The sequence below is a fragment of the Manduca sexta genome, chromosome 26, assembly GCF_014839805.1.
Source record: "Manduca sexta isolate Smith_Timp_Sample1 chromosome 26, JHU_Msex_v1.0, whole genome shotgun sequence".
NCBI lineage: Eukaryota > Metazoa > Arthropoda > Insecta > Lepidoptera > Sphingidae > Manduca > Manduca sexta.
The window spans coordinates 11959570-11984179 of NC_051140.1; the positions used below are offsets into that span (position 1 = coordinate 11959570).

Genomic DNA, 24610 nt, shown 5'->3' on the forward strand with positions numbered 1-24610 from the left:
TATATAAAACAGGGCTAATATTATCTTATATTAATATATATTGATTTAGTTTGGGATTTGATCAAATCGCCTGACTTACTTGTATATATACTTAGTTTTTAACTACTGTAGTTAATCAACCAAGTATCCTCTTGCAAGTGTTTCTTCTCAAAGATAGTTTTGATCAATATTAATTCATTTCAATAATAGCTATTTCTTTGATGGCAGATTTGCTATTTGACTAAATGATTGCGAATAATTTTCTTCACATGCATTGTCGACACTACTGGATAAGGCGGACCGGTACATATGAAAATGCTTTCATTAGTAAGTTTGGATGGATAAGTACACATTAATGTACGCAGTGATTTCATTATCGGCAATAATGATTTGGTATGTTGTGGCGATAAAGAAATTTTAAATTAACATGACTCTACATGCAGGGTTGATTATGTTGTATGTTGTAATGAAAACAAATCATACATTTTTGAGTGATGCCGGCGAACTATTGTTAGACACTTAAAGTGTAAAGAACTAACCTATTTTAGATCAGTTCTTGATCATTCTTGTGTCTTAAAGGGACCTTTTACTTATATAAAACTAAACAAATATAATATACCAAGAATTGCGATCTAACATAAGAAACGAATATTTAATTTGAATGGTAACGAATATGCCGTATGAAAAGTATGATTCTACATTTACGGAACTTTGAATATTTATGTAACACATACATTTTTACTAAACAATTCTCAGTATAAATCCGCGTAGTAACATCAATATTTTATCACGAATTTAACACATCTTAACACTAATAAACAATTAATTGTTTTAACATTAAATACTTTTAGAATACCACATTTGAATTATATCAATTGCTAAAAAAATTATGTATAACTCACAATTCCATTATTCTAACATTGTTTTGTATGCAGAACTAACGTCGCTCGTTTCATGTGTTTAGGTTTTATAAAAATTTTGCACTATTTCGTAGTGTTCATTGGGGTATTTGAGCGTTTGTCTTATAAATACACCGCAGGGCACACCGTATGCAATACACACAATAACATTAGGCTAATTTCTCACACATTTATACAATTATAACACTTCCGCTTTAGAAATCACTTGGGTTACGCGGCCACTATAGTCTTTGCAGCATGTAAGTAACGCACAATTCACTAATGTCGAGCGAACGAGGAAGCATTTAACGCGTAGATACTAAAATAAATATTAAACATTCAATAACAGGAAGCTCTTTTGTAAATCAATCGAAACGGTCAATCGACGTTCTTGAATCGTTCACCCTCTAGAATTTGCTTCTACTCATGATGCAGTGCGTAGTGGGCGATCCGCGAACACAATAATTCAGTTCAGAAGTCAGTCATGTGGGGCGCTGCCGTTCGCTCAGCTCCCGGTCAGGGAGTTTGAAGAGGCGGCGAGGGGGAAGAGGGCGAGAAGGGTCGCGGCGCTACCAGCGGCACCAGCTCCGGCTGGAGCCGCGGCCCGCGTCACACGCACGGCTCAGGCGACACCTCAGCGAACTTCACCTCGCGCCCGCGACGGAAGGACGCGGCGCGCCGCGGCGGGCTGCGCCGGCCCCGCCCCGCCTGCAGGCTCGTCGACGACGCTTGCGCCAGCAGCCGCGACGGCTGCGATAGCCGCCCGAACGGCGACTGCCTTAGAAACTGACGCGCAACTACAGGCTGCCAGTATGATGTTCCTGAAAATGAATGCCAAAGGCTTTACTAAAAGCAATATTCTGAAAACGGTATTATTATATATTTTAAAAACAACATGACGAATATTTTATAAATACCGGAGGAAAGGTAATGATTTATAATATCTTTTGTGAGATGACAATAAAATCAGAGAAATAATTCTTCAAATGGGAAAAGATACTGTTTACTCCTATAGTTCAGGCCCTTGAAAACTAACTAGTAACTACGCCTTACACAAACGAACCGGTTACATTGTAAACAATTAAGTACAATATTATGAATGACTGGGATATTCGGATATGTGAAAAAACTGCGTATGCGTGCTCTAATATCTTCTCCTCTTGGTAGAGTACTCACTTTTAAATCTAGGGATTAATAGAGCACTCACCGTGTTCTTTATCCTTATTTTTATGATAGCTATTATTATAATCAATTCAACACAATATATGTTCAACACAATGGCTAGTGATGAGTAAATGATTTACCTTTGGGAGTGGAGGAGCGTGCGCGCCACGCCAGGCTGCGCAGCCGCCCGCGCGCGCCCTCGTGCACGGCATCCACGCTGGCAGAACGCGTGAGATGCGTGGGTGCGCCGTCCCGCTCGCCTGCCGCCGCCGCACCCAGGCCCTCACTCACCGAATACAGCTTATGAGTTATATCTTTACCTGACAATAAGACGAATGCCGTTATATTATTGTAACATAGTCTATTTTTTACCATGAGTATACAAACTCTTTCTTTTCTATGTGTAAACGTTAAAACACACCGCAGAGATCGCGTGTCAAATAATAATTGGGTAACAGCATAAATCTTCTTACTCTTACTCCTCTGAATAATGTTAAGTTTGAATGCGAATGTTAGTGAAAATGTTTCGATGTTTCTTAGAAGTTAACGCAATAACCGCTGAACGAATTGCGTTGACATTTTGCAACACGGCTGAACTGTGACCTGGATTATTATACTTATAAGGTACTTTTTACCCAGGTAATTTGCTGCCGTAGAAAATAATTTAATTTGATTTTTTAAGCAGATTGCACTGGCTCTGTTCAGATGGCGTTATAGATCGTTACAGTTGTTTAAGTATTTTTATAGTGGGAACGGCTCTTCAGAAAAAAAAATCGCGAGCAATGCCTAGTAAATGCGTAATACTTAATATGCATAATATTTTTGGCATTAACCAACTTAATAATAAATGCTGAATCGTCTTTCACACAATGAGTCACTGACGATATTTCAGATGATACTGATAATTAGATAGAGAGTGGAGCATTGTCAAATCGAAGCAATAGGCTAGTTCGTAGGTTCGCGCGTTGCATAGTTCTAGTGAAAATTACACTATTTACTCGTATTTAAGACGTATAGTCATACATGTTTCACTTTAAATTTAATATCTATTTAACATGTATATAATTACAACGATTATAATAAGTAAGACGGTAAGTTCTTTCTTTATCAATAAATTTAGTCGGCTGCGGAGCTTAAATTGTAGGTACACTGTAGCAGTGGCGAAGGGTGAAAAGGACATTGTCAAAAACGGCCCCAGAACCAACAAAGGTGTAACTAGCACCCTAATTATTTATGTATTTTTTTATACTATTTGCAAATATGTGTATAAAACGGACAAGCTGCTACATCCAAAATGAATATATAAAAGTATTGTAACGACTTAAAGTCAAAGTCGCCGACATGTTTACAACTAATTGTGTATAGAGATGTACCGGTTCGACAAAACGATAAATCTAATTACCGATAATTAATTATTGAATCATTTTAATATATTCGATTTGTGAGGCGATATGTTCTTTAATTATTATAAAAATATTTAATCGAGCAGTGGATGCGTCTCAAATAAATAAGTAGTTAGTTTTAGGGCTAAATTGATTATAGATCAAGTCGTCTATGAAAAAAGTTTTTATTTTAGTATTTCATATTGATTTACTTTGTTTATTTAGATTCTATATTAGCGATCCGCCCTGGCTTCGTACAGATAGCAGAGCATAATATATCATGCGAACATTTATTTTTCTGTCGTACAAAATATTTATGAATTATACATATAAAAAGGAGCGTTCTTCTCTCTCCCTCCATCCGGGGGCCTCTAACTCTCTCCATATTAAATTAATATCGGATCCGCCCGTGTGAAAGATTTTCCGGGATAAGGGTCCCGCTAAATATTTTTCCGAATAAAAATAACCCTATGTTGAATAAAATCGTTTTTTGTATAAATGATCGATATAATCGATCCAGAATCTAGTCGAGTAGTATCCCTAATTCTTACTTCATTTTTCAATTCAATTTAATGTCACTTACACTTCACTCATCAGAGACAAATAAACTAGACTTTCACTTTCCATATAATATATTATAATTCTCTGACTCTCACTATATCATTGACGATTCGGCTATTATAAAGACTCTGTGCGATTGATGACGATATCGACATACACTGGCTGTGGTTTCTGGACTTTGTGAACTGATGTAACAATTTACCTAGCATTGATTACGGATACGAAATGGAAATTGCTTTTTGCATTAATTGTGGCTCTGCTGGCGGATCCATGGTGTTGGAGAACGAGCAGATTCGCCATTGTATACAACAATGGACAGCGCCTCGTTTGGTAAGCACATTTTTCTTTAATCATACAAGTTTAACTGCCGCCAAACTTCTATTTCGCTCCTCAGTTCCTGTTCTTGGTAACTGCGTGGAGACAGCGAACAGAGTCTGTATACTACCTTCTACACACTTTAGCATGTGGCTGTGGCAACTTTAGAGCAAACTAGCAAGTATATTGTTGATTAAAAATGTGTGTCATATGCTTGAAGGTTTCTTACATTTAATTCAGCTGGAAGATTTGAATACATAAATCTGCTTTCCGTGTGACACAATATTAATATATTGCCATTATAATTTGAGCATAATGCGTTTGTTTTTTCAGGTTGTAGCCCTTGATCTTATATGGACAGCATGTTGGACCACGGCCCAAGAGCCTATACATACTTCAGCTGTAACAATGTTAGTAGAAGTTGCGTGCTCTGTAATAGAATGTTGGAATTCCGGACTCGGTGATTGTGATTGGCAAAACTGAATTGATAAATAATACCATAACAACCCTCCTGCACAATACTCAGATAATATTTTATAAAACAATGTAGGTGATGAGGAAATAAATAATATGAACTAAAAATATTTTTTTATTTGTTTAATTTAATCCTACATGCCATAAGAATCTACCAAAAGTGTGTAAAATATGCCACGCTTCTGATAAAGCGTGAATGCTCAACAGTGCGCCTCTGTCTGTCTCTTCGGGGAATACGTACGACGTACGTATATATAGAAAATACATAAAATCTGAAGGGTACTCTTAGAGGATGTAAATACTATAACTACATAATTAGGTACCTTTTTACTTATAAAAAATTATATGAATCAAGTCTTAAAATAGCCTGATTTAATTAAAAAATAATCAAGATACCTACATAGTGATCAATCTTTAGGGCTTATATATATTAGATAGGTACTTATGTCAATAAAAAGCATATTTAAAGCGTAAATGATAGGACTATAAATCTACCTTGAACATTGAAAAGCTTTCAATGTTTACTATCAATTATAACCTCAAAATCTCATCGTTTTTTTTGGATTGATGCGATATCGCAGCTTGTCCGTTTTATGAATAATATATCATGAGAATTTATTAATGATTCTAAATATTACAAACATTTTTCCATTGCTGTTGGTTCCAGGGCGAATTGTGTATGGGCACAGAACAATGTCCTTTCAAAAGGGAACCCGAAGAAATATTTTTTCTACAGATGCAATACGCATTTCACAATAAAAATTAAAATCAGTAGAATATCGTTGTACTTAATAATTTCCTTCTAACATAAACATGTCTAAACTCTAAATTTTAAAAATAATCACATGTTATTTTGAACATAGGTACCTAAAAGAGTCCAACAAAAAATAATTACGCACACTATACACAAACACTAATTAATAAATTCTAAGTTATTAAAAAAATTCGCGCCAATGGCTCAACATGAAGCCGCAAATTCTCAGGTTACCCTGAAGTACACATACACGCACGCACACATTCATTTTTACGTCACTTCCAAAAGATTAGACAAAGACACCGCGCTGCGTGTGAAAGAGACAACAATATCGCGAGGGAAGCTATGCACGGCCGGGTTCACTTCGAACACTATAAGGCACGAGCACTGCGCGCGAGTTACGATTTAACGAATTGATACTATGTACCGTTATAGTTGAAGTATTGATTTAATTTAATAAGTATAAGATGTCTTGTTTGAGTATACTATTATTATTATTCTTGTTATAGTTGTTATGTTTTTCTTTTATTATTTTTAATTAATTTACAAAAGGTAACCCGGTAGGAATCGGCTTGTTTGGACGCTTCGCCACTGCACTGTAGCGAGTTGCGCTGGGCGTAAATTTTCCGCACTCGCGTAGCAAACTCATACGCCATTGCAGTGGCATACGCTACGAGTGAATGAATGGGCCCTACGAGAAGTGGTCGATACATCTAGCGTATTTAAAAATATCGGTATTAATGTTAGCTACAGAAAAAATAAACATTACATTGTATAAATGTATACATTCTTTTTAAATAAGCCTAACCTGTGCATAAGCATAGGACATTGGTTGATAAAAATCATAACCGATGTCTGCGCACAGACAAAGTATTAGTCAATTATTGGAAGGTAATCGACATAAGACTGTTTCATTTTATTTTAAAATTACTTATTTTAAAATAAGCACGGAACAACAATATTGATATTGCTGAGCAGTGGCGAAGGGTGAAATTTTCATAAGGTAGCCCGAAGCAAAGAGAAAATTGCCTTAGTTATCATATCGCGGACAATGTAACAGAAAACAAAAACTAAGACAAATATAAATAAACCTAAAAGGGAAGCCGGTAGGAATCGGGTTGTATGGACGTTTCGCCACTGTTGCTGAGTCGCCTTATTAAATCTTTGTTTCACTGTACTTATTTTATAAGTAGATAAATTCGCGATTTTACCAAAATCCAATCGAATCCAATCGATTTTTTTATTTAATTTTTAAATTAAAAGTAGCTAGTCAATGTCTTATGAGAAAGAACCATAGGACCAAAACTTTACGGAATCGTTTTACTTTAAACGTGCAGTGCTATTTTACTGTCAACGTCGTATCACGGAATATGAATAGACAATTTACCAATCGCGTGTTCCAATCAAAACGTCATGGTTTAACTTAGGGAGCCCGGAATTAGATTGAAGCATCGAGCTTGATACCGATGTATACTTTTTTAATTATAGCTTCTTGATAACTAAGCTTTATCGAAAATAGACAACGGATTTTATTCGTTTGTTTCTTTAAAGCAACGAGAAAATAAATACCTATAGATATATTATATAATTAAATAGTAAGTATTGATATTGTAATACGGACACTATTGTATTTGTCCAATTATGAATACAAATGGTTTCTAAATAATGCTATTGTATTAATATTATAATAATATTATCGAAAGAAAAAACATATTTTTTTGTTGAAAGCGCTGGAAGATAAGCCGTTTATCTAGTAGAAGTATATTGGAAGGACCTGTACGATTCCCAAATAGGTAACAATTTCTGTTGTTTTTTCAAAAAAGATATAAAAGGGGTCAGTCAGAAAAACCCAGTCTTATACTTCCAAAAACTTGCTCGAAAAGTGTATTGCGCGTTTTGTTATAATTATTTAATGATTGTAGTCCCACACACTGGCATTTTTAAACGCAATCTACTAAAGATACTACGTATACGCGACTTTATTACCACACGAAGGCACAGAAAATAGTTTGCGATTTGAATGAGCCCTAACATTTCACCTAATACGTCATGTCTCTATGTCTGATATACAATGCGAACTTGAGTTGTGCGGTGAACCTGATGTACTGAAATCACATGGTTCATTAATATCAAACGTACCCCTGTTATTGTCATAGAAAATAAATATTAAAAATAAACTTAAATAAATAACCAATTTTTCTTTATTTCTTGGAATGACGAGGCGAGCTTGCCGTTCGCCTGATGGTAAGCGATACGACCGCCCATAAACAGAAGAAACACCATCCAACGCCTTGAATTACAAAGTATAGCGTGCTTGACGAAACTGGCTAGTTTACTTTCAGTGTCAAGTAAACTAACCAGTTATGTCTTCTTTAATTTGTTTTGTTTCCTTTTGGAAATTATTTACATAATATTATTTTAAATGTCTTGTTATTCGGATTTTTTAAAAAATTATACAGAAGAATATTTTTTATTCAGTTTTTCAATAATATTGTACAAATGTATATTTCAATATTTAGATACCCATTACTTCTTAAAAAAAAATATATAAAGACTTCTGTGTCAGTTGCAAAATTATAATATTAATTTTGTATACTAAATATAGGAGTTCTAAGTAATTCCTTTTTATAACATAATATTGCAAATTTAAAACAACAGCAGGTAGAATGATGCGACAAGCCAACACAAGTAGTTCTTTTTTAGGCATCTGCATACAAGCGTCGCATTTTTATCTATGAAAATGTAACAGTGTATTTAGAAAAGTGTCGCAAAGGTTAAGTAAATTCAAGCGGAGCGGTAATAATGGTAACAAGCAGGACTGACCTATAAGACAGTCGAGCACGACCTTGAGTGCGGGGCGGTGTCGCAGCACGCGCTCGAGGCGCATGCGCGGCCAGCAGACGCACGTGCACACCTCCTCCGCCACCACCGTCACCTGCACATCACCACTCACCACATCACATATCATACATCGCACCAGTGTCACACAACTAACTACAACATTACCCAGACCAAACATGCCAATAAGTTCCCTTCTACCGTGAAAATATTTAGTAATTTGCAAGTTTATTAGCAGTATATGCAAAATCCATTGATTGGGTTTTAATGAAGTTGGCATATGGACAGGCGAATCTTGGAATATCAGAGAACTAGTTTTTACTTCAGAAAAGTGCACAGTCGAGTCACGCGAGCGATGTCGCAACGGAAATCCATTTTACTTTACTTCCGGGAAGATGGTTAATAGTCACCTTAAATAATTGTAAATTCCGAGTATTATTCCACAATAATATATTTTTGTCTATAACTAAATTACGGAATCAGCAAGCCGCTCGCCTGACAACACGACCCATATACAGAAGAAATATCACCAGAACTTTGAATTATAAAGCACTGCGTGGCACTGTCTTCTTGTGATCGTGAATCATAAAATGTTATGCCTCATAATGTCCAGTAATTATACTAGCTACAATGCCTTTCAAACCGAAACACAACATTTACTATGTATACTGCTGCTTGGTGGAACATGGTAATTATTCAGTATCCAGACAGGCTCTTGCGTAGTATGTGAGAGTGACCCATCACCTATGTAATTCTGCTACAACCAACCGTTGTAATTCTATGACAATAAACGACAAACATTCTTAATTTTTATTTTTACCGAAAATCCATATTTTACAATAATACGAGAAAACACCACCAACATTCAATTACGAGTTCATTTCTTTAATTTTCCGACGTTTGCGTATATATAAATAACTTTACAATTCATCAATATTCTGAGTTATTGCCATATAAATGTAAAGCGTTCCCTTTGATATTTTACATGACCACCAAAAACAATGAAGTAAATCGATGCTCTTTTTTTAAATGCGTAAAAGAATAAAAAATAGAGTAATAAGTATACACTGAATAACTCGAAGACAAATATTTTTAAGCAAAGAACGCTGAAAAGCAAAGAACGAATAAATTAAATTATTTTATCCAACCCACATACATAATATCAAGTAAATTGTAATCCGTTTCTAGCCAAATAATACCATCCATTAAATGTGCCTTAGCTCGGAGTTCAGTTAAAAACGTAAAGTACATTAAAGCAGAACCACCTGCCGCCTTTGCGTCGACGCGCCCCTTCTCAAGCGGAAAGTTTCGCTCTACATACATAAAAATAATAACACCAAAAGGTTCGCTCGGTGCTCATATGTGTAATTTATTACTCATGTTTTTGCCACCTTCATTAAGTAAATGATATGCGGGCTTGATAATTATAATATTTGAACTTTTCAAATATTATGCTGCAATGCATTTGAGATTTCAATGATATTTATAGATATTTATAGAGACCATGCTACTAAGTAATAAGTATTAATGTATCAGGATAGTTGGTGAATACGTCATAGAACGTTCTATTAAAGCTAGAGGATGCTCAATTTATCAAAAAATTAAATTGGTTCGCGGATGTTATACGCGGCGTTTTAAAATAATTAAATAAAATTCGGAGAGGGCGGCGATCTACGTAGTAAAAGTATTACACTGAATAAAAAGAGAGAACATTTTACTATGAAAATATTTTTATGGCAATGAATAAAAACGTTGTATACATGAGACTTGAAATTGGGTTGGCTATAGTTAATACTCCTACAAGCTCCTTAGTGCGCTACTTTAAGCAAAGATTAGGTACCATAACTACAATTAAATAATTTACTGAAATGATGTAATCATTCATATGGATGTTTCTGTGTTATGGTAAGTACAATTTAAACGACTTTACCTGAAAAACGTCATCAGATTGCTCTCGATTCGCTTCCCACTCTGGAGAATCGACAAACTGATATGGTTGTATATAGTGGAGATGTGTTTCATCACAACTGACTCGCATCCTGGATTAAAATAAAAATGTATAACATCTTAATACTTAATTCAAATAACAACAAAATACAATTGGATGACTATAAATGATATGTTAGTGATACGTATCATGGGTATCGCCGGTCCCTCCTGCTTCCCCATTGCCACGAACATGATATGTGTTAGTGGCTATAACCATGCAAGTTTTGTATTTCGTCAATCTAATTAGATTATACTAATAATTATTACTAGTCCTTTTTATGTATTTGTCGAGGGAATTTAATAAACATGGGTTTGATATTTAGCTAACGATGCCAAGCCCAAAATGAATGTTAATGTAATTACTAATTGCATTATAGCCAAATACTTAGTTATGTAGGTAAATTGTAATGGGTTCATTGATTTATATTTTGTACTGAATACGTTCCAGTATTATATTAGTTTATTACTTTTGATATCGATTTCGCATTTTTCAACAACAATTATAATGAACACAAACAAAAATATGAATTTTGCCGTCACCAATGAAAAGAAGGCATCTTATTTACAAGGCTATTCTATAATCAATAGTATCAAGTAGGTACACTAAAAGGTTTTACTCTACACATAGGTAGTCGACGGAAGTAATATTCAAAGACACCAATTTGCTTAAGTATTCTAATTCATAGCCATCACATAGTACATTACACGTCTACAGTACATTATACAATGTATACTCAGCGCTAGCACGATAAAGTTATATAGAACATTCAATTTAGCATTTGTAAATAAAGCAACGTCGGCGGAGTGAAACAAATACGTACTTTCCCTTTATGAGTATCGATAGTCTCTCATCGGCGGGCGTTACTTCCTCGAGGGCGTACGCCTCGCCGGGCTCGAGGCGCACTATCCGAGCCTCGCGCGTCAGTTCCTGGAAGTGTTTCTTGTTGACTTTCAATGGCTTGAATAGCTTCAAATACAGGTCAGTCAGCTCGAGCGATAATGCCGGCGGAAGGAATCTGTGTAAATCGCGTTTGGACACCGGTTAGATGTGCTATGTGTGTATTGTCTATTCAAACGTTTGCAGCAAATAAATTGATTTTGTTTATGAAATGAATTTTTTAAATCTATTTAGAAAGTAGTTAGTAGTTACATCATTGTCTCATCGATTAATTCGTTAATCCGAAAGTCATTAAACTTTAAGTTAATAATATCAATTGTTCAAAATTAGAGATATTTATCTGAATAAAGTTAGTGACAAATTGTCAAAAGAAATTAGTGTAAACATTATCAATCAGACCATATATCTATATTGCTTTTGGCTCACCACCCAAGAGAATGATTTTAGACGTGTGTTGAAATACATTGATGAGATGGCAAAATTAATGGAGTTGCTGTTCAGATAAGTTGCAGGCAATTTGCATATAAAGGGAAGCTTTACTCGTTACACGAAACGATTGTTTACCAAAGCCAGTTAAGATCTTTGATAGAGGGAAAACACAGTCACCTGACATGTGCTAGAGGTATGAATTGAAATCTAGTAAAGTAATTTTTCCTTCCTTGATGGTGAATGGTTTTTCCACCTTGACAATGATAACACTTGCGGATATGACACAAATAAGTTATAAATACTTATAAGGACAGAACTTAAATAAACGACAACATTTTAAGGGTTTTAAAAACAATAATTTGTGAATTTTAATAATAAATTATTATTTTACTATCAAAAGGCAAATTGAGTTTTGATATAAATTTATTCCAATTCTATCTGTAACAAAGTAGGTACCTTGAAATTAGAAAAAAATATGGTAGTGATTAGGTAATCAAACGGTAGATTGGACATATTTAAATAAATGAAGAACATATTCATGGCTTGTTTTTTTTTCCATTTCAGTAGACAGGTGCTCATGCCTAAAATTTCATATTACACATTCGAGGACAATACGCCTACGCGATTATCTATACTGTGAATGACGCAAATTGATGTGTCATAGTACATAGCCTTATACAACTTGTACGGTAAATTTGTTTTAACTGAGCATTAAAATTAATTGGACGTGGAGAAGGTAAGTATAGTTATAAAATTTAACATTTTGATGCCCAAATTTCTACCTTGAAATTGTGAAAATCTAGTTAGCGTTAATAAATTATCAAAAAGTGTAACATTTAGAACACCAATCTTCTATAGAAAATACTTACACATGGGGATTTCCAAAGGATACTTTATTTACAATATGTAGGTAATATTTAATAGACTAATATATTTAAAAAAAATATGTATAGTGATTATATTTTTGCGACCTATTTTCATTGGCATTGCCCGTTATTTCCCAAAGGGCTCTCTACCCCGGAGACCAAAAATATTATGTTTGTTTTGGGGTCGTTGTATTCAGAGTATTAGACTGAGAACGTCGATAATACTCGGACTAGTCAGATGGCGCCATGGAGTGGATAAACAGAGGGAGTAATGACATACAAAAGACACGCCCGTCATCTTACTAAGCGTACCTACTTCGACTGAACTTGAAGTGGCCACTCTGCCCGGTCCAAGTGCATTTATTTTGTAAAATAATTCAAACAAGAGTGGTCGTTTAAGTTGAAAAAGTTGCCTCAGAAACATGCGATCATGCTGTGCCAAATAAGTCGGCTTTACATGTGCGTCCTCTAAAAATCTTTTTTTGAACTTGTGATTTAAAACAGTGTTTAGTGCACGCTTGACTTTCACCTTAAGCATGTGGTGACTGCGGCCTTGATAATTATTAATATTGTTTAAGAAAGTATTTGATCGGCCCATTTCAGTGACCAGGCTCTCTTGCTAGAGAGAGTTATTTTTTTTAAACGGGCACGGCAAATTAACCGCACTGCACCTGATGGTAAGTGGGGTCGGGTCAAATAGAATGTCGACTGATGAGAGAGAAAATTTATCATCGCCAGTCGACACAATTATGCCGGCCTCTTAGAACCGGATATGCAATGGCTGATCCCGCTGCGACTCTTTTACATAAGCCATATTGGCAGGCTTTAACACCTTGTGACCGGGGATATAAAATACTAGCTTTTGCCCGCGGCTCCGCCCGCGTTATAAAGTTTTTCAGGCTAAAGTTTTCCGTTATAAAAGTAGTGGTTTCCCGGGAGCCTATGTTCTTCCCAGGGTCTCAAACTGACTCCATACCAAATTTCATCTTAATACGTTGGGTAGTTTTTGAGTTTAACTCGTTCAGGCAGACAGATGGAGCGGGGGACTATGTTTTATAATATATTTTTTACAACTTTTTAAGAGGAACAATCCCGTCATACATCATTGTTGCATAACTTTAACCGTTTACGCAGCGCACGCAACGGAAGCTCTCAAAACTAATAAATTGTCCCCGTGTTTGCAACATGTTTCATTACTGCTCCGCTCCTATTGGTCATAGCGTGATGATATATAACTTAGAGTACTCCAAAAACAAAGGGCTATTCAACACAAAAAGAATTTTTCAGTTCGAACCGGTAGTTCCTGAGATTAGCCATTACTGCTCCGCTCCTATTGGTCATAGCGTGATGATATATAGCTTAGAGCACTCCAAAAACAAAGGGCTATTCAACACAAAAAGATTTTTCAGTTCGTACCGGTAGTTCCTGAGATTAGACATTACTGCTCCGCTCCTATTGGGTATAGCGTGATGATATACTATAGCCTATAGCACTCCACGAACAAAGGGCTATCCAACGCAAAAAGAATTTTTCGGTTTGGACCGGTAGTTCCTAAGATTAGCCATTACTGCTCCGCTCCTTTTGGGTATAGCGTGTTGATATATAACCTAAAGCACTCCACGAACAAAGGGTTATCCAACGCAAAAAGAATTTTTCAGTTTGGACCGGTAGTTCCTGAGATTAGCCATTACTGCTCCGCTCCTATTGGGTATAGCGTGATAATATATAGCCTATAGCACTCCACGAACAAAGGGCTATCCAACGCAAAAAGAATTTTTCAGTTTGGACCGGTAGTTCCTGAGATTAGCGCGTTCAAACAAACAAACAAACAAACTCTTCAGCTTTATATAATAGTATAGATATAGATTTCTTATCACCAGCATAATACGTTCACATGCACCACAGAACTTTACTGTTTATAAGAGACTTAATGTACTTTTTTGTTTAATTCTGTTTAGGTAATATTATTAGTGTATTTCTGGGGTAAAAATAAGTATAAATCTTTTCTATCTATTACGTAATATTTATATAAATATCATAGGTACCTTATAATCAAGAAAACTGTGTGTATGGAGTTGACGAGGACGAGCGCGAGGCTCCAGGCGAGCACGTCAGGCGCGCACACCTCGGCGCCGGCCCACATGCCCATGAGTACAGCGCCCGCTGCCGCCAGCGCGCGCAATACCAGGATGCTCTGCTTAAAGCTCTTCGGCGCGAGAAATGCTATCGCGAAGCATAGGTTTGCCGCCTAAATTGCAGACCATCACATGATTTTGATGAAAATAGTTTACGGATGTTGGTGTGTCGAAATCTTCATGTAATTATGACGAAAATAATTATTTTGTATTAATAATATTACTTTGAATATACATAAATACTTTCACGTACCGTCGAGAAGTTATTTCATATATTACGTCAAAGAGGTAACTTCTTCAATGCTCGACCACGAAAGCAATCAAGTTTTAAAATATAAAGCAACTGTAAGTACAAACATGAAATAGTCGATCATTGCTTTCTGAATAGAACAAGAAGATGCCACTATATCCAGTACATTTACCTGAAACAGGTCCTGCTGTGCGCTGGTCCACTTTGCACAGAACCAGTGGTTGTGGTGATCGTCTGTGGCGGTGGCGTTAAGCAGCTCATAATCGGTGTCAAACGTAGCGTTGAGCCGCGATACGTTGTATGCGAGCGTGGCGTTGAGCCAGGGCGCGGCGGAGGCCGGCGCGGGCGCGGCGGGCGCCATGGTGGTGCGGCCGCGGCCCGCCGGCCGCGCGCCTTCGCCGCCGCCCTCAGCGCGTGCCTGCTCCTGCGGCTGCGATGTCCGCTCGACGCCTTCCACGCGCCTCTCACCCGGCGACACGAGACGATTTAGTTGGGCTCTCGCTTTCAATATTACCAACTCCATCACCGCACCCTACCACGCACTTCACATACGAGCCCCTCCTACCTGCACCTGTAACAATATAATTCTTTCACTCGTACGCAGAGCTTGACACAATATTTTTGCCAATAATAAAATTGTTTTAGTGAACGATTGTGTTTTGAGCAGACGGGAGCTAGTGGCAGTAATGAGACTCCGCTCTAAGCACATGCCGACTGTGATATATGTGCCATCTGGCAATACAGTTTTGACGTTGTCAATAACGCATCGTTTCCCGCTCTCTCGCAATTAAACGTTAAGTCGGCATTATCGTGTTTTTCTTGGGGTCTCCAAGTAATGGCAGTAATCCTGGCCAGAATCCTCGATAAATACATATCAAACGATATGTTAAAAAATCATGCGTGGACGTCAGACTTCCCAAATTACTCCGATTGTCGAGTTAGAGTTGACATACATCATGCTTGGTCGGTGTGGGTGCGGAGTAGACCTCATACTTCCAGTTTCAATGTGGGCACTATAATTTTTTTTTGCCGGTTCCTGTGTCGGAAGGGGTTAGGGCATTATTAAAAAAAATGATAATACGAAAAGTGAATACCACCGGTAAAAACGAACGTATGGGTCGACATAGCCGTGAAATAACGACCAAGCTCCTTAAGATTAAAAAAAAAACAGGCCAATGTCTGTTCGTTATAAATATTGAAGAAAAACTAATTTGGAGGGATTTTATTACAGCCACAGAAGCCATAATATGTTTTAGAAATTTTGTCTGCCTGTCTGTATGTTTGTACATTTGTAACATATAAAGAATATATTATAACCATAGGGTTATATCGTTGCTGCAAAATTAGTACATAGACTTGAGTGTAGCTATCATCGATGCATTGCTAGAGGTCTACCTGAAAAGACAAGAACCTTTGGTATATGTTAGCGCCTATCAAGCTACAGCCTAAGGAAAAGAAAGGAGGCACGGGTGCGCCCGTCTATAATTTCTCAGATTTCTGCACAGGTTTTAGAATGTTTTTTTTTTGCTCGCGGGGAAAACGAGATTATTTATACCCTCTAGTCAGTAGGGAAAAGTGGACGACAGTTCGGAGCGATCGTGGTGCTCCCATTCCCGCTGAGCAAGTTCTTTCTGCAAGGTGACCTGCTCGCATTAGTTAGCAACCGCACGCCAGAACCTTCGACTGACAACTATGGGTGCTACCACGACCGGTCCGGACCAGTGCACGAGAAGTCCCCTTGGATGACTGATACAAGGCCGCTGCGCTCTAGTCCCAGTTTCGACAAATCTCCAAAGTGTGTTAAACCGTGTCTTGCGGATATTCGTCACAATGATGACACACAGCTCACATTCTTCAGTCTGGCTAAACGCAACATCATTTTACCAAGGTAAAACATTTTGGAAACTCATAGTAAAAAGATATAAAATTACTCATCTTCTGAATATATAATTTTATAAAAACAACACCACAATTATACTCATGCCCCGAAAAAACGGATTAAGCATTCGCTTCGTACCTTTACGGCACATGTTACGGACGGACTATGCTTTATGGACTATTATTTTGTTTTTAACTAATCATTTCTTTAAAACTTATTTTAGGTCTTATAATATAGGATAATACTCCTTATGAAATTGTTTATCTAAATTTAAAACGATGTGTACTTTAGGAGAAGATGCGCGGAATCGGCGATTTTAGCAGCATTTTCATTATGAAATGAATGAAATATCATCTATACACATGGTAAAAAACATAAAAAAAGCAAAGCAAATAAACATAACATGTTGTAGAATTATTATGGTTTAATTTTTTCTACATTTATCATTCATTTCGAATTATAGCTTCTAAAAATACGGTTAGGGTGCCGTTTTGTAGGGAAGAACGCCTTAAAGAAACAACTTCCATAATGAGAAAAATTTAATTTAAGGCTAGAAAACCAAAATTCCAACGCTTACAATTTTGATTTTCCAGCATTGTGACTTTGTATAAGGCGTGCAATTAGTTTTTCATACAAGCTGCATGGAACTCGCATTACGTATAGAAAGCGTATAATCCGCGACATTTCCGCACTCATTAAGTGATCGAGAGAGGTGAGCGGGCGGCACGGCGGCTCCCTGTTGGAGGGGCTTGTTATCGTCAAATCACCACATTTGCATTAAATTGCATAGAGGCACGGGGAGCGGCGCCGCGCCGCGCCTGTGACGCGCTTCAACTCTCTATGGACTGTTTGGATGAACCATTTACAAATGTCCCTACTTCATATGTTGCCCGATTTCTAAGTAATTGGAACTTTCGTTTGAGGAAAGTCGTGTTTATTTCCGAGTAATAATAATTATACTTTTTTAAAATACTTTTCGCGTCAAAAGAAATCATCGTCAAAAATATTCCCACGCTCGTGAACTACATTAACTTACATTTCGTACCTACTACTTAGAGTTTTCATAAGTAAATCCGTTTTTAAATTTTAACAGCAAAAGAAATATTGATATTTTAAGAAAAATAAAGATAAGCTATGTAGAATTTCATAGTCACCTATTTTCAAAGGTTCGATCATAATGTTAGACTGTATAGAAGGACGATATCATGGTAGAAGCAGCCGTTATCGCGTCATCCGTTTCTCGTAATACACGTTTTGGGCGACGTAAGATGATAGGTAGGTACTTACATACTCTTTATACGTAGGAAATACTGGCTTACTTGGAGGCTTATAGGCTAAAGTTATGGCTCAACATCAAATGAGAATGAAGTAATTGCTCGTCACCAGGAGTAACCAGTCGTAAATTTTAATTAAATTTATTCCATGCCGACAATTTTTTCAGTAGATATAGATATAACTATAATGAAAAGTTTGTTCTAGAACTTTTAAAACCTCCAAGGTTTTGTCAAGATAGTAACTTTATATTTAGTTTACTTTGAATATTGTAAACCTCGGAGTCTAAGCTGCAAATGGTATGACGGTTCGAGGAAAAAGTACTACTATGCAAGTCATAATTTATGAATTATCTTAAATTATTCGGTGATGTTACAACTGTGTCCGACATGACGATAGGCTCGCCTCCTATCACATCATGGGACATAACACACAGTCGAAAAGACGCCTTGTTTGCATCTCTAGCTACCTCTTCGGGGATAAAGACGTCGTGTGTATGTTATAAGTAAATAAATTTTCGTTTCATAACCAAAACAAATAAGAAAAATGTAAAATAAGTATTTTTTCTTACAAAAATAGTAATATTTATAAATGATTACAAAGAACCGAGACTTCAACTCTCAGGTAATCTACATGTCCTTAGCCTTATTAGATACTTTGGTATTTTACATAATGATTATGACTTTTCACTAGAAATAATTGAATCAGATTATAATCCTGATATACTAATAGGTACTGGCTTACTAAGTCATTTAGCGAAAATATTTTACGTGTATGTAGAATATAGTAAGTACGTATACGAAATAAAATGCGTATAACTTTAGTTATATATACTGTTAGTCTGTTAGAAAAGTAGCTGAACAAATTCAAAACTTGAAAACGCTTTTACATATTAACTTCAATAAAATATTTTTTTCTTAATATAAAAGAACGTAAGACCTTTGAAGTTTATATATGTGAGAAAAACCATTGTAAACAGGAACAAAAAAAATATAAGCTACTTAATTGAAATATTGAATTTGTTCAGCTAGTTTTTTGGCTGATTTGTTATACTTACAGAATCAAGAATAAGTACTTACAATAGTTGCTATGACAATTAAAATTACATAAAAGCAATATTTTCGATACTGTCGATATAAAAGTAAAGTTTTTGCCAACTTACTGAACGTTGTTCCGCATTGTAGTTCCTCAAGCGAAAGTTCATTATAAACGAGAAAACAATTTTCTAAATTACGTAAACCTCTTCCGCGTGATTGCTGTGGGCACATTTCTGCAATATAAACTAAAAAATGACCTTGTAGCTGTTATTACAATTTATATGACTGCGACTTAGTTCTATCAAATAGCTTTGTATATAATATATATATATATATATATATATATATATATATATATATATATATAAAATTGTGTTAGTTACACTATTTATAACTCCAGAGCGGCTAAACCGATGTGGCTGAAAATTGGTACAGAGGTAGCTTAGAACCAGGAGACGGACATAGGATACTTTTTATCCTGTTCCCACGGGAACGGGACGGGACATACAATGTGGTATAACAAAATGAAATTTGGTATGCAGATAGTTTAAGACCCTGGCAAGATTATAGGCTACTATCCCGAGAAAATATATAGTGGGACTTTTATCCCGGTTAACTCCTTCACGCAAGCGAAGCCGCGAGTAAAAGCTAGTATTATATACAGTATAAAATATCTTTGAACAACTTCCACAACTATTATAGTAGATGGTAACACTTAACATTTTAATAAATAAAATAACGATATTCTCTCTCCTCTTTATAATATTACTTTCTAATAGTTCAATAGTTTAAAATAAATAAAATAATAGGTTAGGTTAGTTAGTTATTAATGTCAAATTATCAACATTTTCTTCTTCACTATATCTTAATTTACTATTTTCACATTCTATTAATTTACTAGGTGTTGTTAGCGCCTTCGTCCGCGCGAACATCCTTTTCCGCTATAAAAGTCCCTAAGACATAACGCCGTCTATACGACTACTGCGACATCTATTTAAAAATTTCTGTTATTTCTCACGGGAACAAATTGACTGGATAAAAGTGGCCTAGATATAAATCCAGGACATACCCGCGAATCAAATTTCGGCCAAATCCGTTCAGCTGTTTCTGAGGTTACTTCTAAGAAGCATTAAATCATCCAAACATTTTCACAAACTTTCGCATTTATGATATTACCTAGATATCAATATTGAGTATATTATATTCTTAGTAAGTAAAATGTTAAGCCGCAAACAGTTGATAGCAATATATATTTTAAAAGCTTCTTTTAAATTAGAGTCCAAATATTACGTGTAAATGTGTAAATATTTATATTTGCATGGGTGATATAAAGTGACCAAAACAAAATCAGTTCACGTGTTCCGCTGTTTTACGTCATCTCTACAGTACTGTATAACATATTACAGTGCATACTTTACAAATATAATGCATAGTTGCATGCAATATATAGAATTTTATCCGGTAATACCTACACAATTAGCAATTTTATACACGTTGGTAGGTACTCATTTTTTTTTTCTATATTTAGGCGGATGCTATCAGAAGTTTTAAACAATGAGGTACTGGAGTGCCTGTTATTAATTTATCTAGTAACTTCAAGAACTTTAACTAATCTTAAAAAATATCGAATAAACTTCAACATAGAGTAATAATTGGTGGTGCCCTGCCGTAGTCAAGTTTGTCTTAAGTATAAAAAAACCAATTTGACCAACATAGAAAAATCGCATTAAATACTCTTTTTTGTATTTCGTCTGAATAGGTACTGAGCTTGACGGAGGGTGGAAGGCCAACAACCTCCAAAGACCAAAAACGCATCGATGAATCCATACACACCTACAGGCACCCTTTTTTTTCCCCCTTTTCACCATATCGTAATAAGAATATTTGTTCTATATGTATATACATATATTTAAGTTACGGGAAGCCTTAAACATTTTAGAAGAGGAAAGGAACTTAACGGTTAGTAAGTTAAGTTGGCTAGTATATGAGAGTCCTTTAAAAATTTATTCAACTGTTCCGAAGATTGATGAGAACAACCAGAATGACCAACAAAAAATATTGTACTTGTGATTGAAGTAGGCTAATATAAGGATAATCAATCTGACGCGTTTGCAATGTAAACAAATGTACTATTGAGCAAACTTACACCAGTGGCGGCGCTGAGACGGGTTCAATTTATTTGCATTTGCATGCAACAACATACCTACGTATGTATTTAAAGTTAATATTTCATATCTAAAAGAAAGCACGATTTCATATTTCATATTGTGTATGTTGTTGATAAACAATAAATTTGCAGTCCGACAACACATTTCCGAGAGAAGCCACGTTGAGTTATTTATAAGTTTGGTATTTGTGTAATATAGAGTGTAGGCATAATACAATTGCAGAAGCCGGCTGGCACTGGAATTGGCAATGGCGACACATTGTCGGGCCTGTCTCTGACTTCTGACAAACCTCTTCCTTAACTTCTAATATACAATTACATATAAATTTTGTGCTACAGTCAAGATGCGCATAAAGATTTTTTTTTATATAAATATTCATCCAACGAAGAAACAGTGAACAAAGTCGTGCATTGGGTATTTGTTTTTATAATAAATATGGGATAAGTATTTCTACTAAAGCTAAATAAATACGCATAGAGTTATTCTCTCAATATTTTCCTATAATTCTTATTGCGAGAAGGTTGTTGGTTACAGTTGTCAATATTAAAAGAAACAATTAAAATTATATAAATTTATATAATCAACGTAATTAACCTTATTTTTCTATTATTATGATTCCCTTGGTTTATAATTAAAGCATATTATGGCATTATTTGAAAAACATCTGTGCTAAGTGCAGTTTTTTCTTTACAGAAATATAACATGTATATACTTACTTAATTTCAGCGAAGCGATAATTTTTCAGTAGTGATAGATATAGATTAGGTGAATACCGAAGGGTTACTTTATTAGATATATTATTATAATGTTAAGTTCACGTAGTCTAGAGGATACGTAAAGCTTTTGCTGTTAAGTACTTTACTGTAGCATGGAGTCATTAAGGGTGGAGAGTCTCGCCTGTTAACAAACCAAAAGAGAAATTATAATTATTGTGAACATGATTACATAAACCCATGGCTTACAAATTTAACATAATTATTTTATAAGGTTCTGTAATAGCTGCTACTTAACCTCCATGATGAATTAATAATAATTATACCTCTGGATGACTTCACTGAAGAACGAAAAGAAAATTAAAAAACGTAGAAATAATTAGGGCTGGTATAAATTGCCGTCACTTTAATAATATTTTTAGTGTTTATTACTATTATTAATATGAAGCCCGAAGAAAACGCGTGTATAAAATCTGGGTCAAATATCGTATGTATTGTAAATATGTAGTAGTATTTCAGAATCGTCACGTTAAAGTATTTAATAACATTACAGACTAAAACATAGTCGATTATTTCATATTTTTCAAAGAAAACTCTATATATAAAAAAAAATGTTTCCGTTTCCGAATGACTAAGATAATAAACTAAAATAACAAATTCGAAAATCCGGTTTAATAGTAAGTAAACAAATAGTTAGTTAATTGTATTCCAATGCAATTTTGAAGTCGATAGACAGTCGAAAAATCTTACAAACATGTCAAAATAACAAAGTCTTGCCACGTGGCATTCATTCAGATATAAAAGGATCATTAATCTTATAAAATTGGTGTCTACTTTGCACATAGACATATCAAATAAACTAAAGCAGGAAGTATGTTAGGAACATGTAACACCAGGAAATTGCGTTATAAAGCGAAACGTGTCACTTGCAGTGTTCTCAGAGAAGGAGGGCGGCTTATAGGATCATGAGACCGACGACAGAAATAAACAAGTGGTGGAGTTGGGTATAGTATATAAATTTTAACGTAGACAGAAACAAAAATATACAATGTTAATACACCATTAGGAATATATGTACGTAATTTGATAAAACAGCAGAAATTCTGCTTAAGTACCATTACCTCAAATAACATCGTAATAATAATAAAAATGATTTCAAAAATACTCAAAATACACACACGTTTTAATAAAATATTCTAATGCCTGATAGAAAAAAAAAAAAATTATTCGATTAGGCCCAAGTCCCATACCGAAACATGCAAACGTGCTGTGGTGTTCTGGGATTAAGACTGATGACGGTTGGTCGGCGACTTTTTTTCTGTTAGTTAAGTACTTATCTTTGCTTTCAAAATTACAACGGGACAACAATCATATTACAAAGTAATATTAATATACTTCTTGGTTTATGTTTGTTACATCCAAGCAATAATATAAAACGCATTCCTAAAACTTATTTTGTTCCGGAGAATCAGCAGCCACGTTGTCTTGGCAACTTCTTGATAATATTGATAAGTTTATGTTAAAAAGTAGTCAATATAAACTTCGATGGTACATAAGTATATATTATGTTACGCAATTGTAGTAAATTGATAAAGTGTTACTACGAAAGCTCATAAAATATATAATGATTGGTAAGTGCTTTATTACTATTATGCCATCGGTATCCACTATACATACACCGTAACATTTATCTACACATTTTTCTTACATGTTGTTGTAGCTGAATTACTTACAGTCGACATTTTAATATTTTTGCAATTGTATACAATATTAGTGAGTAACTAAGTAATAAATTACAACGCGCAACTTGCAAATGAAATAATTAAATTAACGTACATATTTCTATTTATGTTCGAAGTATTTTACGACAGCCTCAAATAAAATTCACGTATATTGTAGGCCACGCTTTCATGGAGATGTCGACACGATTTTCCCATAAGTCTGAGTATTTATTCGATAAGAGACAGTTATGTACCTTATCGACCCCGAGATCGTGGCGTCTTTAACCAGCGTACAGCGGTTGAGATGCGAAGGACCGCTCACCTGAGCAGCCTAGGACGCGTCGCGTTTCTCCGCCCACTTGTAGCGACGGCAGTTTCAGCAACGCATCTTTCACGGTACGTCCGCATATCTTGCACTCTCATGCCGTACCATCATAAAGCACCATAACACAAGTAAACGCCGCGCACGGGTGGCATAATAGAGAGCGGAGGTGCGTCGCTAGGCGCACGCTGCACAGCACGCTCGTCTCTCGCGCTCGCCGGCTACGAAGCGCAGCGCCGCGCGGCTCTACTGACTGGCGCTGACCGACCGCCACCCGCTCCGCCCGTTCCGCCCGGCGCTCTCCGCGCGCGGAGACGGGCGCGGCGACGCTGCACGCACGCGCGTCTGTTACCCCCCCGCCCCCCCCACAGCCCCGCCACTCCGTCAGCGACCCTTGCCTTCCCTTACTCCCATCTCGCTACTACCTACTTAGATATTATCAATAAAATTATTCTTCGACATGTACTCATCCGATAGCTGCACTCTGTCAATTGAAATCAAATAACATTCGGAGTTAAATATTTTGCTTGCAATGGTAGCATTTTAGAAGTAGTAACTTTTTCTG

The 24610-nt window shown here is 35.9% G+C and overlaps 1 protein-coding gene across 1 annotated transcript; it reads right to left on the minus strand.

The window, feature by feature from the left end:
* LOC115442547 (blood vessel epicardial substance) lies at positions 1 to 24325 on the minus strand. Its single transcript, XM_037443028.1, has 8 exons — positions 24046 to 24325; positions 15106 to 15504; positions 14594 to 14796; positions 11177 to 11371; positions 10297 to 10405; positions 8352 to 8463; positions 2179 to 2362; positions 1 to 1707 (listed from the first exon to the last, which is right to left on the minus strand). Exons 2-8 carry the CDS (start codon positions 15454 to 15456, stop codon positions 1488 to 1490), a joined length of 1374 nt encoding a protein of 457 aa, XP_037298925.1. The 5' UTR covers positions 15457 to 15504; positions 24046 to 24325; the 3' UTR covers positions 1 to 1487.
* Positions 24326 to 24610: the final 285 nt, after the last annotated feature.